This window comes from Sinohyriopsis cumingii, chromosome 17, assembly GCF_028554795.1.
Source record: "Sinohyriopsis cumingii isolate HCF-2022 chromosome 17, ASM2855479v2, whole genome shotgun sequence".
Taxonomy (NCBI): Eukaryota; Metazoa; Mollusca; class Bivalvia; order Unionida; family Unionidae; genus Sinohyriopsis; species Sinohyriopsis cumingii.
In genome coordinates this window covers 39,990,920-40,007,023 of record NC_142977.1, presented here as the reverse complement: position 1 = coordinate 40,007,023, position 16,104 = coordinate 39,990,920, and the positions used below count along the sequence as shown (strand labels likewise).

General features: G+C 36.2%; 1 protein-coding gene across 3 annotated transcripts in view; it reads right to left on the bottom strand.

The window, feature by feature from the left end:
- The window catches only part of LOC149778472 (uncharacterized), a 95,600-nt gene extending 83,220 nt beyond the window's left edge, over positions 1–12,380 (bottom strand). For all 3 annotated transcript variants that reach the window (XM_089939332.1, XM_089939333.1, XM_089939334.1), the window contains exons 1-4: positions 12,280–12,380; positions 6,804–6,835; positions 5,425–5,542; positions 215–275 (exon numbers count right to left, since the gene is read on the bottom strand). In XM_089939332.1, the coding sequence (XP_089795458.1) occupies positions 215–275; positions 5,425–5,542; positions 6,804–6,835; positions 12,280–12,305 (237 nt within the window). In that variant the 5' untranslated portion in view covers positions 12,306–12,380. The remainder of the gene's footprint in view (positions 1–214; positions 276–5,424; positions 5,543–6,803; positions 6,836–12,279) is intronic.
- Positions 12,381–16,104: the final 3,724 nt, after the last annotated feature.

Genomic DNA, 16,104 nt, shown 5'->3' with positions numbered 1-16,104 from the left:
CCACATTTTTTTGTTCAAAGAATGAGAAAAAAATGATCATTATGTAACAGTGCTGGATATGAAAATTTCCATCCAACAGATTTTCTGATGTCTGAAAAAAACAACAACTATTAGCTGTAATTTTTCTAACCTACACCAATGTATACAAATTATTCTGTTTCTTGTATTTCTGATGCAGTGCTGAAAGCAACCCAAGAACATCTGATTAACTTACTTGCTTATCTTTAGCTTGGGACTGTAGATTGTTGATCTGATTTTTGAAAGCATGGTTCCATCTATAAAATAAAAAAAATAATAATAACAAGAATCCTTTGAAGGGATGGACACTACTATTGCTGAAAAGAACTTTCCTGGAACCAAGACAAGACTATTTCTTCCTTTTAACTGCAAAGTGTTGAAACTATCTTATATTCTTCAGCAATAACTTAACTTTGAAATCTGATGTTGTGGTGGACATACTGGATGTCAGATTGGCACCATTTTCATTAAGGACCAAGAAGGCATCGCAAGACTTTTTCTGGTGACAAAATCCTATGTTGATGTCACTTTTCATTTTAAAAAAGTAACAAGAAGAAGATATTTAAGACGAATGTCATTGTAGCCATATTTGATATCATTTTGGCACATTTTCTATTAATATCAAATATACAAACATAATAAGTCTTTTATTGAAATTGTGATGTCAATATGACCAGCCACGTATGAGAAGCAGTTATAACAAGTTTTCAAGATTCAGATGTTGACATAACCATCCATTCAGGAGGAGTAGCAATAAAAAGATTTTCAAATCAGATCAGCTCAGCGCCATTTTCATTAGGAATAACAGGACATCATAAGAACTGTTCTGGTGAAAATCCCATGGCAATATGACTTTCTGTTTACGTGGAGTGGCTATAAATAGGTTTTTGTTATGGCCAATGTGGCAAACATAATGGGCACCTGATAAGCATCATTTTCATTAGGACCAACTTGGCAATATAAGAAGTCTTTAAGTTAAAGCACCTAGCTCCCTCCCATTAAATTGGCATAACATAGCAATGTGTTAAAAAAGTGCCATTATAATGAAGAAAAAAATATTTTCTCCATCAAATATTATTCTATCATAACAATGTTAGCAGAATAGAAGGAGGACATGCATGAGCATCCATCCTCTTACTGTGAGTTGCCTTAAAGTGAAATCTGTCATCTGAAGTCCTTATAAGAAGGATAATTGTTTCTGTAACATGAAGGAAACACAACTGATGGTCATACTGCACATGTGAATACATCAGTAATGAGAAACTAATGGTATTTTGTTACCAAGAAAAATTCCAGGCGAATCCAGCAAGAGGCAAAAAACCTATGCCTGTGAGGAGGCTGTACTGTCATTAATGTGGTCTGGTGGTCAACATCACAAGGATCACCATTCCACAAGGCTGAACTTTCCAGAAATTAACAGTGTTGAATACAGCCTTCATTTCCTAAAGTTTGGTGAAATTTGGCAGCAAGTAGGTTCCCTAGATATCATCTTCTCTATCCAATGTTCTGATAAGATAATCCTATTTACATCTTGGCAAATCGAGCAGATGGCTTCGGGTCTGTGAATTTAATTGGATGTGACGGCAAGCCACAGCATCCAACTTATATTAAGATTTTCAAATCTGAACACTGTTCCTATATGTTCAAGACAAGGGGAACACAAAACTTGAATGGACTGATAAATAAGCAATTTTCCACTGCCAGTCCGTTTTTGTACAAACACATTTTACTCAAATACTCCTATGATGGCATCCCTCTGGTACATAGTCATACTTTTAATGTTAAACTTACAAAGTATCTTTTTGAAGTCAAAATCCTCCACAATTTTCGGCGGATGTACAAAATACCTGCTGTTACATGCTATTGGTTAGCTGGCATTACATACTAAGTGAGGCAACTCAGGAAATCCAACAAACGTCACAAGACAAGACACTAAAATATCTGTTAGATCTGCCAAGGTGTAGATAGGATTATCATATCATAACTTTGGCTAAAGATGCCTAATTATAAGAACTGTTACTTGTATAGACTGTAATCTCTGGTTGAGGTTTCTTAAGGAATTCCTGCCATAAGCCATTTTTGTCTCTGGCTGCTGAAGCAGGATACGTTTTATTTTGGTCATGATCATAACTCAATGAACCTGACAAATGGAAAATGGCAGCCAATGGGCCTCTAGTGCCATCTGTAGTAGATGTGTTCAGAGATGGCAGAGAAGGATCTGTTGCAATATTATGTAAAGAGCTCCCTGTGTGCATCAAGCTTGATAATTCACAAGTTAGGGAGCTAAAGAAGGTTGAGATGAGTAAATATTTTTACATAATTTTGTATACTAAGATAGGCATCTCTCCATTTTGGTTGCACAATGTTGGTGTAAAACCGAAGCATGTGGTAAGGAGGTGAGGCAGCTCTTGTGTTTCTTGCTTTAGCACATCCTCAATGGCTACCAAACAGCTGTTGTGAACCAAAAGGCAACGAGTGGAAGGCAGTAACAGACATGGCCTTAAGTGAGACATAATTGGAAAAAAGTGACTTGTCTCAATAAATCTAGATTACATGAAGCCATCAGGGTGCTGGCCATAGAGTGATGGACCACGTTAATCACCAAGGTAATGTGGCTAGTTGACTAGCAACGTGCTTGTTGCCAGATCTTCTCTGCCATATGAAAAAATCTATAAGTAAAACATCAATGAAATAGCTACCATATTCATAACATGTTACTCATCAAAAAGTTTTTGTCAAAGTTCAGAACATCTGCATGTCTGTGTGGGTAGAGCATGAGCAGCAGAAGAAGATCACTATCAGATGGCTCTCCAGAATGAACTTGGGCTTCTGAGCCTTGGATTTTGTCCAACTGATGGTCAGAGATCTCCTTAATCTTTGCCAACTTCAGCAATGAACAGAATGAGGCATGTCCATCCTCATCCTTAACATTTACAGTACAGTCAAATGGATGGCAGTGCAGGGACACTCCAAAGATGACAAGGTATGAAAAATTTCATCAATTACTTCTTTAAAACTGAACTCCATCCACTCCATTGTAGTATCAGTGCGAGGGAACTAATCAAGGTATTCCTCATCAGGCATAGCTTCCAAGTCCATATATATAATTCCCATCAGCACGGAAGTAATGTGATTGAGGTTGAGGCATTTATTCTCAAAATACACCATAAATATTGAACTTGCAGGCTAGATTAGCGGCCAGGCAACCAACATGGTTTGTATTTCCAGGATGGATAGCACACTGAGACTACAGGCACAACAACACATTTAATATTCGAATTATTTGGAATACCACTGAATTCAGTTGGAACCTGATACATCTGGACTTGTGATGGAACTTTAAAGACTATCTGGGATTTAATTTACAAAATGACGTTCTTTTTAAATTTTCACTTTATATTCAAGGGAAATAAATTATTTGTTGAATTTGAAAAAACTTGTTGGTTTTCTCTCCTTTCTGTTACTTGGTTTAAGCCCACAGAGTCATGAAAGACAGTTTAAAGGATAACATCTGATAATTTTGTAGAATGGGGAGATAATTTGGGAAAGTTTCTTTCCTTTACAGAGAGAGAGAGAGAGAGATGTGGGAAAGATGAAATTTGTCATTTGTCAGGGAGAGCTTGATTAGATTTTTGAATGTAAATGTGATTGGAGAAATACTGTATACAACAGAAATATTCATACCATGTTTGTTCAAAATTGAATAAAAAGGAACCGAAAACATATTCTTCATATTTTTACTATGGAATCCACATCGCTGTTTGAGGAGCTACATCAGACACAATGCTGATAAAACCCAATTCTTTATTAAGTCTGATCAAAACTGGTTCCAGTATTATAGTGGGAAATATATCAAAGATATATTTCCATACGGTTGCTAATGAAATCACAATGTTGCTAAGGAATCACTCTAAATAAAGTTTGTAAAGATCGTGTCCTAAGAAACATTCACACCAAAATTTGTTTAAAATGGGTCAGGGATGCAGAAATCCACTGTCTGATTGTCTAAGTTGAAAATTTGTTCTTATGGACAAGCAAGTTTTGCATAGTTACTTGTCCACGGACAAGGAAATTATGACCTTTAACCTGAAAGGGCAGCAGTTCATATTTGTCAGTGAGTACTATATGGGTGTGTTGTATATTTTCATAGTGTATGCTGAAATGTATTGATCTGGTCTGAAACTAGCCATGGGTTCTAAGAATAAAACCAAAGGAAGTTGACAGGACTCTTTTAGGTGACATATTTTGATGGTACCATCAGAGCAAATTTCATTGGCTGGAGGATAGGGCTTCCCCAAGGAATCTGAAGTTTTGAACCAATTGCTGGACTCCTTGAAACCATTATGCAATAAATGCAATGTGAACCAAACAAGCATTCAAAAAGCTGTTTAACACAGTGTATGCCATAACAAAGCTGAGAAAATCTTTATGAGTCAGTGAATTTCTTTGTGAGGTTCAAATCAAAACCTGGAACTGATCGCATCAACAGAACTGCATGCAGAGATTTCACCAAAGGTATTGCCAAAGTCATACTTAAAAGAGTCAATGATAAATATCTCGAGCTAATGCATATCCATCTTTTCAGATCTTAGAACTGATTCAGCAGTTACAGACCAAGAATGAATTCTTGTTAGATTTGTAGACCCTGACCATAAAATTCCAAAACTGAGACAAGTTGAAATATCCAGTATGTTTTACATGTCACAGATCCATACTGTATGCATTTAAATGAAGCAGCCAAATAAAAGTAAACATTTAAATGGTCCTGTCTTTCACTATTCTTTTTAACTATAAAGTGGGTCTTTTATATAGATGAGCAAACTTTTTATTAGCCTGTGGACAACTTGATTTTGACAACATTTCTGCACCCCTGGGATACAGCTGTTCTGGAGAAGAAGTCAAAAACATGTTTTCAGTTTGGCTGCAATAGAAGCCACTGTTCCTTTGGGAGCCACCCCTAACATAATGTGGATACAACATGTCCTCAAAAATATTCTATACAAAGTTTAATAGAAACTTACACGGAAGTTTTGAGAGAAAAGTTGAAAATAGCAATACTGACTGACAATGCATGATGGACAAAGCACGGTGATGCCAAAGATCCACACCTTTGATCCATTTATTAACTAAAATACGAAAATAAATATCCCACATTTGTCCTTAAACTCTCCAAATTACGAATGGTAATCAATTTACAACTTGTTGTGAACACATCAGTCATAGAGTATCAATTCTTAACTGGATTACTCAGCACACATAACTGTACTGGTTGCAGCTCTGATGGAATAGTTCCAGTCGCCAGCAGTCTGGTTCTCAATGGTTTCTGCCATAAGCCAACTGTATCAGCAGTGTGTATTTGTAAAAGCAGTGTATATCTGTCAACAAAAATATTAATATGAGACTCACAAATCTTGTTCAGCTTTCTTGTCTAGTGCATACTCCAAGTCAATAAGAAGGACCTTTTTGTACAGATCTTCAAGTTTCTGTCGAGCCACCCAAGTCTCAGAAATGGTTTTGCAGGTGTCTGAAAGATTTAAATCCTAAGTAAAGAACTCACATTATAACTGGTTTTAGGAAACATATATAAAGACATAATGATGTAGGTTGTTAACAATTGGGACATTAAACTATTAATCTCACATAAAACAAAAACAAAAAACAATTTATTTTAAAAAGCAAGTTCAAGATTTTAAAACTACTTTGCTCCACATTCAATTAGTGAGGATATCAGTAATGACAAGAAGAAACAACAAATGGGGCTCCAAATCTAGCTTTCACTACATATTTAAATACAAACTCTATGTGTGTGTGTGTGTGTGTGTGTGTCAAAATGTTGTAATTCTGCCTTTAAAGGTAAATAACATTATTTTAATTACTGTATATTTTGCAAATACTTATAGTTCAACTCAAAAACTGACAAAAGACAATCAAAAGGTACTTCTATTCATCTTAAAAACTGACAATCAAAAGAAAAAAATTAATTCAGAACACAGACTAGTTCTTATAATTGTTTTCCAATTTCAACAAAACTCTGATTCTGAAAATTAAAATGATTCTATTTAATGCAAAATATATATTTAAAAAAAAAACAACAGCATCACTTAAAAGTCTTCTAACACAATGGAAACAGAGAAATTATTTTATGAAAGTTTAAAGATTTTTACTCCCCATCATTATGATTTTCTACTGTATTCAAAGTTCTATTGGATGCAGAGAAATCAACTCCAATTTATCGAACACCAAGTCCACTAGACAAAAAAAATGAAGAAACATTTTTAAAAAATAAAAACTTGGTAGACCAAAAAGTCTGGAGATCCTGGATGTATCGACTTGTACTAAAGACCCAGTGTAACTTTACCAAGAACTGAGAATCCACTGTACAGAAAACTGAAGATCCAATTTTGAAAACAAAAGGTTCAGAATCAAAAACTTACAAGCTCCTTGCAGCTGGGACTCTAACTACAGAGAACTATAATTAATTATAAAATACAAAATAAACTTGTGATATAAAAAACAGATCTTTGCTGAATGCTGCATATTCCTGTACTTTCTGTTATTTTTATTCGCAACTGTTTCACATTCCTAACCTTGTCCTCCTTCAAGCAGTTGCATCAAAACTCTTATTGTCCTGCAAATGTACAAATCATATTCAATATAAGCCAAACCATTCCTGTCCAAATCTTTCAGAAGTTTATGCAATATTATATATGCAAGTATGCGAACACTGATCAACTAGCTAAAAAGATACGAAAGATATCTAATCAATGTGTTACTCAAAATCTTACCTGACACGCTTGCTTTTAGGGCCTCTGCTTGTCTGAAATATGCAAGAAGTAAATCAATCAGTATGAGTGAGTGAACCAGGCCTGAGAAAATATTCGATTTACTAGTAACAAGTCACGATGTACAATTTATTTAAATCCATCATCTTAAACATACTTATAGAAACACTAAGTGCCTGTACTGGTAGTCCGCAAACTGATCGAGTACACAGATTGGTTAACGGTAAAATGGTGTTTGTTTATAGACATTTCATATTTTTAACTGGCTTATTCAGTTGCTGATGAAATGTTATAAACTCTGAATATGAAGTAGGCCTCATACTGCTGAACACTGCGGATGACATACTTGAACTTCAGAGATGCTCCCATGACTTTATCTGAAAGGGAAATGTCCTCCTTAAATACAGGATTCTTTCTTTCTGTTCCACTGTGTTCAGTCTACATTGAAATCAAAACCCTGACAATACTGACACCCTATTTTCATAAGCATTTACCTGTTGACTTTTTCTGAACGTAACCTGTTCCTAATCTATGTATGAATATTGTTCTGTGCCGAGAATCCCCTTTCAGTCTGCGATCTAAAGGAGCATATACATAGCTAGCATAGCCTGCTTCAAAGTTGAGAAACTGTTCTTAATGTTTTTTTGTAGAATTTTTCACAGTTCAAAGGTAGTGTCTGTGCTCCAAATGGCATGTGATCATGTGATTCTGCACACAGCATTAGAGTTAACACCATAAACTTCAAATGCCAATTAATAATGTTTGCAAACATTACACAACATATCTCCTGCTATGGTACTGTAAGCATATATTCAAGCAAGATAAAATTTCCACAGCACTTGCCTGTGGGAAAGCTGAATCAACTGAGAGAGAGAGAGAGAGAGAGAGAAAGAGAGAGGTCATGCTCTTTTTGTAATGCTTTAGGTTCTGCAAGTTTTCTATAGTTATAATGATTATTCTTTGTTCCGGGCAAAACAACAGCCACCAATCAGAACTAACTGTAACTTATTGACCAAGTGACAAACTGGAAGCATTGCATTAAAACTCAGTCCAAACAGATACAAAGCAAAAGATAAAAGCAAAAGTGGCTATTAAATAATCTTATAAATTATATAAATTACATGGGGAACAAGTCTGGAATGTCTACTTTTACACTGATGTATAATCAGTGACTGACCATGCCAACAGGAAAAAAAAACAAATTACCACAAAATTGGTGAGGAAGCAGGTTCCAAACCACATAAATTTTAGTCATCCTTTCTTAATGAGTAGAAGGGGAGTGGGTGCAGTCAATAATTTCCCTTTTCACTGAAACAAGTGCAAGTAGCTTTGGCAGTTATTTTGCAACTGCAGTAAATACAATGTGATGGATTTGGTCATAGTCATCTCCATTCGCTTATTCTAGATATGATTTTACTTGCAAGAGAAAATTGCACTATTTTTTGTTTTGAAGAAACACCATGATGCCTTCTGAATGTAAGTCAGGACATGAAATGAGATGTTTTTAAGACATTCATGGAGTACAAAACAAAAGTGTGGTAACCAGGAGGAGAAGCCTGAAATGGCCTAAAAGGTCAAAATCACTGACAACATCGATCCTGATGTAACTGGCACATCTCTGCTTGGAATTATTTTTTCTCTTATCTGGGCAACAATATGACCTGTATTCAATTTTGCCAATTATTTCACATTATCACTGTATTACTGGTACTAGACCGCTCCGGTGGCCTAGTGGTTAGAGCGTCTGCCTTGGAAGCGGAAGGTCGTGGGCTCAATCCCTGGCCGAGTCATACCAAAGACTTACAAAAATGGTATTAGCAGCTGCCTCGCTTGGCGCTCAGCATTAAGAGGTTAGTGTTAGGATTGGTTGGCCTGGTGTCAGGATAATGTAACTGGGTGGGACACCATGCTACATATCTGCGGCATGATGCCCCAGTGCTAGACATCACTATAAACTGTCACACTGCAGACATCGTACCAATATGACTGAAAAATTGTTAAAGCTATGTTAAAAATCCAAATCACACACATTACTGATACTAGTGCTGCTATAGTAGCTCATTGATCTGGCTGGCTGCTGAGGTCACTACTATTATTTTATTTTATGATTTGGAGATGTAGATCAAATAAATTTAGCTATTTTCCTCATAAATGTTTTATATACTAAAGCCATGCATATATAAAAGCTATAACTACATTTTGTGTGATTCTTGTATCCCACTGACATTTAAAAGACTGATGAAAAAATCCATGAATTGAACACAGAACATACTCTATTTGTAATACAATAATTTGTCTCACTATTTTATACGAAGTTAGATTTGTACACATTATTATTTACAAATGTTTATTGGTCACTGTTTTCAACCAGTTCTTAAGTTGCTGTTGGTGATATTTGTAAAAGCAGTTATTTCTTAACACTTAATACAAACATCACGACACCTCATACTCTTTTCTTTTAAACACTGTCGGGCTTCTCTTTCATAAACTTTGCTCACTAGTCATTTGTTTCAGCCACATTTCTTTCATTTAATACCTAGGGAAACAATTTAAACAAGAAATCTATCACCTTTTCCCTGTCATCCAAAATGAGATTAGGACCAAAACATTCAGTGAACTCAGTGTGTTGCATGTGGCTCTCTTATGTTAACTGCGTCTTTATTCTTTATCATCTGATTCTATCTTGATATCTGATAAAGTGCACTAAGATGATAATTCAATGTCACTTCCTAAATAAATATCATCAATCTCACTGACAAACTAGATCACATGACATACAAAGCAGATCTATCCATCACTAAGGTCTAAACCACATAGCAGGCAAGCAGATATATCTGCCATGGCAGATAGCTGGTGTGCAATGGGATTTATTAGTCACTATGGAGGCAAGGCATATATATATATATATATATATATATATATATATATGTGCAGCCAATATACAAAAAGAGTTAAAGCAAATTGCAATGGCATAATCCATAAACAAGTCAGTTCTGAATTTATGCTGCAGTCCAGTTGTTCTTTTGGGTTTAATACCATTTCTCAGTGCATAATAGGCTATACATGGCAGCCAGTATAAATGGTAGTGGAAGAACCCAGGGACCACCAATCCACAGGAAGCTACTGGCAAGCTTTCTTATATACACCTCTCACTCGATAACTCGCGCACAACAGGGTCCACAAACATAGACCGCATTAGAAGCGAGGCACAAGTTAACGAGGGACCTAAAAAAAAAAACAAATCACTTTGACATCGAGAAAACCATGGGGGGGATTGGCATTATGGGAACTGGGCTGTTTATTGACTGAATCCTCATTTTACAATCATTTTTAATAATGCGCTTTTTCTAATGAAGTTACAATCATCGTGTGTATGTGAAAATATCTGTGCATTACGTCACTGCTTTTTGTTTTCTTGATGAGTCTAGTTCCCATAGTGGTTTTTAATATTATCCTGCCATATCAGTAGTCCATAGAGCAGGGAAATAGACTAACTGTGGATACACCACCAAACAAGATTCCTTTTATTCAAAAACATGCCACATTTATTTCGTTGAGACAATCGTCTATGTCAAAACTCAATTTTTGTATTGTTCAATTAGTACAAAATTGATGTCATGATTTCATTGGGAGTAATAATGAAATTTCTTATCATCCTTGAGGATATCTCTAAGTGCCAGTTCAAGAATTCTCTGAAACTTGCTTGTCCAAAATGATCCGTATCTGTGAAATCAAGGTCTTTATTTTATGAAGCATTCGTTTTTCTTTGCTGCCTTGTTATCTTTGATTCCAGTTATGAATGAGTAGGTTAATTTAAGGTTATTTAATTATGTTACATACACAACAACATTTATAAGTGTTTGCTCGATCATCTGAAGTGAGTTTACCTGACATACTACTGGGGCCACTAGATTTTAAGTATTTTGGATTTACTTGCTTTTTAACTTTTCTTTTATTCCACCTCAAAAGACATAATTAGCGTGCTAAAACAAAAGAGGCCAGCTTTTAATTCAGTGCAACAATGCAACAAATACTTCTGCAAGTCAGTTATCAAAACACAGTTGGCATTACTTTCTCAGAGAAACACTGGCAGACACAGCTGTTACAGTAGACATTTTATGTTTAAATACACATTGCATTTATTATGATTATGCTTAAGTAAAAATAAAAGACAGAATTAAAACACAAATTTCACTTAATAAAAACTATTTAATTGGCACTTAAATATTAATGTACTGCCTACACTAGGCATAAGTGACATTTTCATTGATCAAAATTTCCTTGAATATCTTTAATTACGGTGTATTAAAAATGCCGTTTGGAAAGAAAATGTAACAAATTATATGACTTCTTATTAAAAGTTGACAATTTCGAAATGTTAATGAAAGTTTCCAGATCATATCTACTGTTTTTCGACCATAAAACAAGCGATATATCAATGTTTCAGCTACCAATTTTGATCACAATTTTTTTCACAGTTCAAGAAATAGGGATAAATTTTGGGGGTATTTTCTGGTTTAAAAAAATGGGATCCAAACCTGACCCCATGTTATAAGTGGGTTTGTGAGTTATCAGGGTACAAGTTATCAAGGAGTGGTGTAACTATATAACTACGTGGTTTTGTTGGCAAGTCTATGAATATAAAAAACATTTTGTACAAATTAAAAAGAGCATTCCAGAGTGTCCACCATAAATATGTAAGTTCCATGTGATGTAGTGCAAGTCCACTATTATATAATTATACTCAATGATTTTCTAGTAAAACAAGGACATCAATTACAAACACTAAATTAAGTCTATTATGGACAACAGCACTGACATATTCATTTCTACCACAGATGCATGGCTTTCTGTAATTTGCTACTTGTGTATTGTATGTTTAATTTTAAATTTGTTAATAAAATTAACGTCTCCTTGCCACTGAATGGATTACTGAAAACTGTCACTGATGTTTCTATTTCACTGCATACAAAATCCATATTGATGTACACAGCTTCAAATCTGTTGACAAAATGGTACTTATTGACATTTTTAATTGCAGTTTTTCTTTCACAAAGTAACTAAGTGTTAAAGGATGCTTTACTGAGGAAAATGAGACATCACTATTAGTAGACTTTATAGCCATTTCTTTACTATTCCCCCCTAACTGTACCGAATTACCCATTATCAACTGCCTTTATACAAAAACGAAAATAATAGGGATGTTTAATTCAGTTAAAGTTATAAAATGATTCGCATAAGAACATATTTTTAATGTCAAACATGAAACAAAACACTCACACACACACACACATACTATGCTAGCTATAACATTATTCACTGGAACCATGTTTCAACTCGTCGTTTCAAGGGTACTGGCAGTACACAAGAAAACAAATCAGTCGGAGTTGGTCTCGTCGTAAAGAATTCATGTTCAAAAGATAGATAAATGGTTTGTTATTTGCAAAATAATTGAATAATCTTTCCTTCCTTCGATTACCTAAGTATTTGAGCCGCAGAGCTCATATTTGACGAGCTTTTTGGTCTCAATATGAGGCCAAAGTTATTCCTCAGGTTATCGCCATTTTCGTTCCTGATGTAATTGGCATACCTCTGAATTCTTCGTAGACAGTATCATGAATTAGACTGGTTCCTTTTTTAAGTACCTGAGCCAGGTTCCAGATTCGAAGTTTGTTGCGCAAACTTGCGTCCCGTGGAAACTTTCATGGCCGGAAGTCATTAATGTTTTAACCACTGGAAAATAAGCCATTCGACAGCTGTGTTATAAATAAAAAGTTTTGAAATAATAAACACAGCATAACAGTTTTAAGAGGAACTACTTGGTCAAATGGACTAAACAAGTAGAACAGACTACATGTCAAGAGCCGACCATTTAATGCGGAGAGGGGCTTGACGAACAAAAAAATAATCTCCGCTATTTTGGGGATGTGAGGTAGATTTAACATTATTGCTGAGCGCAGAGCGTGGCAGCCGATAGTACCATTACCATTTTCAGTCTTTGGTGTGACTCGGCCGAGGTTCGAACCCGAGTCCTCCTGCATTCGAGGTGGAAGCTCAGACCACTTATGCCACCGAAGCACTCAGTCAACTAATATAATAGATATAATATGTAATTTCGATTGATAACTTTAATGCGTTATCTCATGGGTGTATGTCCGGTAAAGGCATTTTGTAAATTAAAAAAGGAAACGATTGTCAACACCTACTACCATACTCCCAACCTGTCCGGCTTTAGGCCGATTGGGCCGATTTGACCCAATCGGGCCCCGCGCTCACAGGTGTCCCGCGCGGTAGTAATTTAAAAAAAAAACCATATCGATAGAGAAAAAATATTTTTAAAGCTATGGAAGAAAATCTGAAGTTCAGTATCATATAAAACTTGATTAAAAGTTTATTTCCATATGCCGTGCTCACTGGCGCCACGCGCGTAAATCCAGGGGGCCTGCCAAAATGATCAAAATCGGGCCCCGCGTTTCCTAAGGCCGTTGCTGGCTATCAATGCAAATAAACCGCGTCTGTTGTTATATGTTGACTTGGAGACGAAACCTGGTCATTGTATATTTGTAGTGTTTTCTCTCACTTTTTACTGATCAAAACGAGTGTTTGCAACGGTGTGGGAAAACAGTTACCACGGGAAACACGGAATAGTAAATTACCTACTGAAATTTTGGTACTCGACGTTAATCTTTAGATATAATAATATTTGTACTTTATATAATTTAATTTAGACTATCATCATATTCAATAACAATACTAATAATTCTACTAATAATAATAATAACAACAACAATACTAAACATAGATTTGGTCAGATATATCGCTTGAAGTGAATGTTCAAAACTCAATCTATAGTCCAGACTCTTCTTTTTTTCTTTACCGATCACACCATAGAGCAAGCAGTGAAGTGAAATGAATTCTATTGGATAGAAGGACAGGGAACTGACTCTGACATTACATGGCTATCCATCAGTGGGAGTCAACATACTGAAGACCGTTGATGGTCTGGACTACGGCCACAACCGTTATCCCCACAACCCCCACCACCATATCAGAGCTAATCGACGCCTGGGAGTAGGAGTACCGAATCAAGGGATGAAAACATTGCGGATCAAGGTGAAGAAAAATGCTGACTGCAATAAGCTAAAAGTACTAGTCAGTAGTCACAAGAGACCAGTTGCACGAAAAATGCTGAATGATGGTTTTCATTCAAGCCCCCTCAACCCCATTTTCGACGACAAAATATTAAAATATGATAATGGTTTTAAATCAGTGACTGATATAGAATACTATCTGAGATATTCCTATCGCCACACATAAGTCCAGATGCTTACACAAACATTTATCAATTTAGAGAACGTATGAAAGTGGACAAAAAGATAAAATATGCTGAGTAACAAAAATGGTTAATCGATTGGTCTACCTATACTGCAAACAAGAAACCAAAAAGAAACTGTAAAAACAAATACGATCTGCTCAACAGATATTATGTAATTTTGAGACAATGACATGCAAACAATGACTGATCATCGTTTGGTTGTCAAAACCTTGGAGACTATCATGATCTGTCTCTGCATACGGATGAGCTACTGGATGTATCTGAGGCATTTCGCCACCAGGAATGGCCTGGTATGCGCTGTTGTCAAAAACCAAGGTGGAATTGGAACTGCTCAATGATACTGATTAGCATATGTTTACTGAACATGATATTCTTGGCGGTATATCGATGGTGAGCTAGAGTTAACAAACCAAATGTGGATGGATATGACCGACTGTCCCATACAGTTACATCACGTATTTTCACACCCACAACTACAACGGGTAGAGAATTGATGCTGCCCAAGCGTGTTGGTGGGTTTGAATAGATTTATCCTGAACATATTGACATTTGCAAATACGCACATGAGTACGACAGCGACAGCAGTTAGGATACTTCATTGAAGCTGATCTGAAGTATATAGGCGAGCTTCACCCATAACGATTATCCAGTTTCTCCAGACGCGTTGATCGTGCCACGCAGATGCTTGTCCACGTATCAGTGTGGACTCTCAAACGAATCTAAACGTAAATGTACTGAATGCACTAAACTTGTCAAAAATCTTCGAATTAAAAATAACTATGTAGTCCTGGTATGAAACGTGCAGTTGTATTGACGACTCAGAATGCACACAAAGTCCACCGGTGTTTGTATTTGGCCAGCGTGACTGGATGGTACCTTATATACAGATGAATAGGATCTGCGCAAAGAATCCATGAACGAATTTGAAAAAAATACGTCAAACTGATGAACAATACTGTATTTGTAAGACTATGTAGAATCCTTTGTTGATATTGAACAATACAGACTAAACCTATTTATTACAGACGCGTCATTGTAGTCACGCAAAATATTTGACGGCAGATTCATAAGTCGTCCACAGCGAGAAAGTCAAGGTCAAGTTGGCAAAGCCAGCCTATGTTGGCGCGTAAGTACTAGACTTGTCAAAACTGCTCATGTACGAATTTTACAAATACGACGTCAAACGCCGGTACGCTAACAACATCAATATGTGGTACACTTATACAGACCGGTAGTCGATCCAAATAACAACCTATGAAGTGTACGTGAACATGGCTGAACCAAGTCCAGAAAATGAACCAGCGAGTATCCAAATGATCATTTTCTAACACGCTCAAGAAGGTCGTAGGAAAATTGAAAGATGAGTGCTCGGGTAAGCCTATCGAGTAATACGCGTCCTGCGCCCCAATATGTATTAAATTGTGCTTGGTGGCTCAAAAAACATCAAACATATGAAATAAGCTACCTTTTTGTTGTTGCAACAGATCTCAAAAACGATATGTATCTGGAAGACGTGGAATGTTTGAGTGAGCGACACGAATTCACACACAACGCAAATCGGATCCGATCAAAGAAACATCGCATAACCGTGTATCATTGCACCAATACGCATTTGTCTCCGCTTGATACAAAGTCTCTGGGGGGATGACTTGCAATTCCTCTCGCACAAATGCTCTGCTTGGTGGACGCTTTGCTGCTCGTTCACTATATGGAGCTAGATGGTATCGTGCTAGCTGTCCTGAAAAATAAATCCACTCCGAGACTGATACATCTACTGACTATACCTGGTCAGCAGTCGGACATTGTCCGTCTTCTAACTCCAAAGATGCATACAGATAACAAACGATATTGTTCCTGATTTTTGCGTAACGGTGACATTCTGCCGATCTGCTACAGCAGTTTTTTTGTCTCAATCACGATGTGATTTCATTATTTAGTCCTTGTATGAGTGACCACTCGCAAGATCGC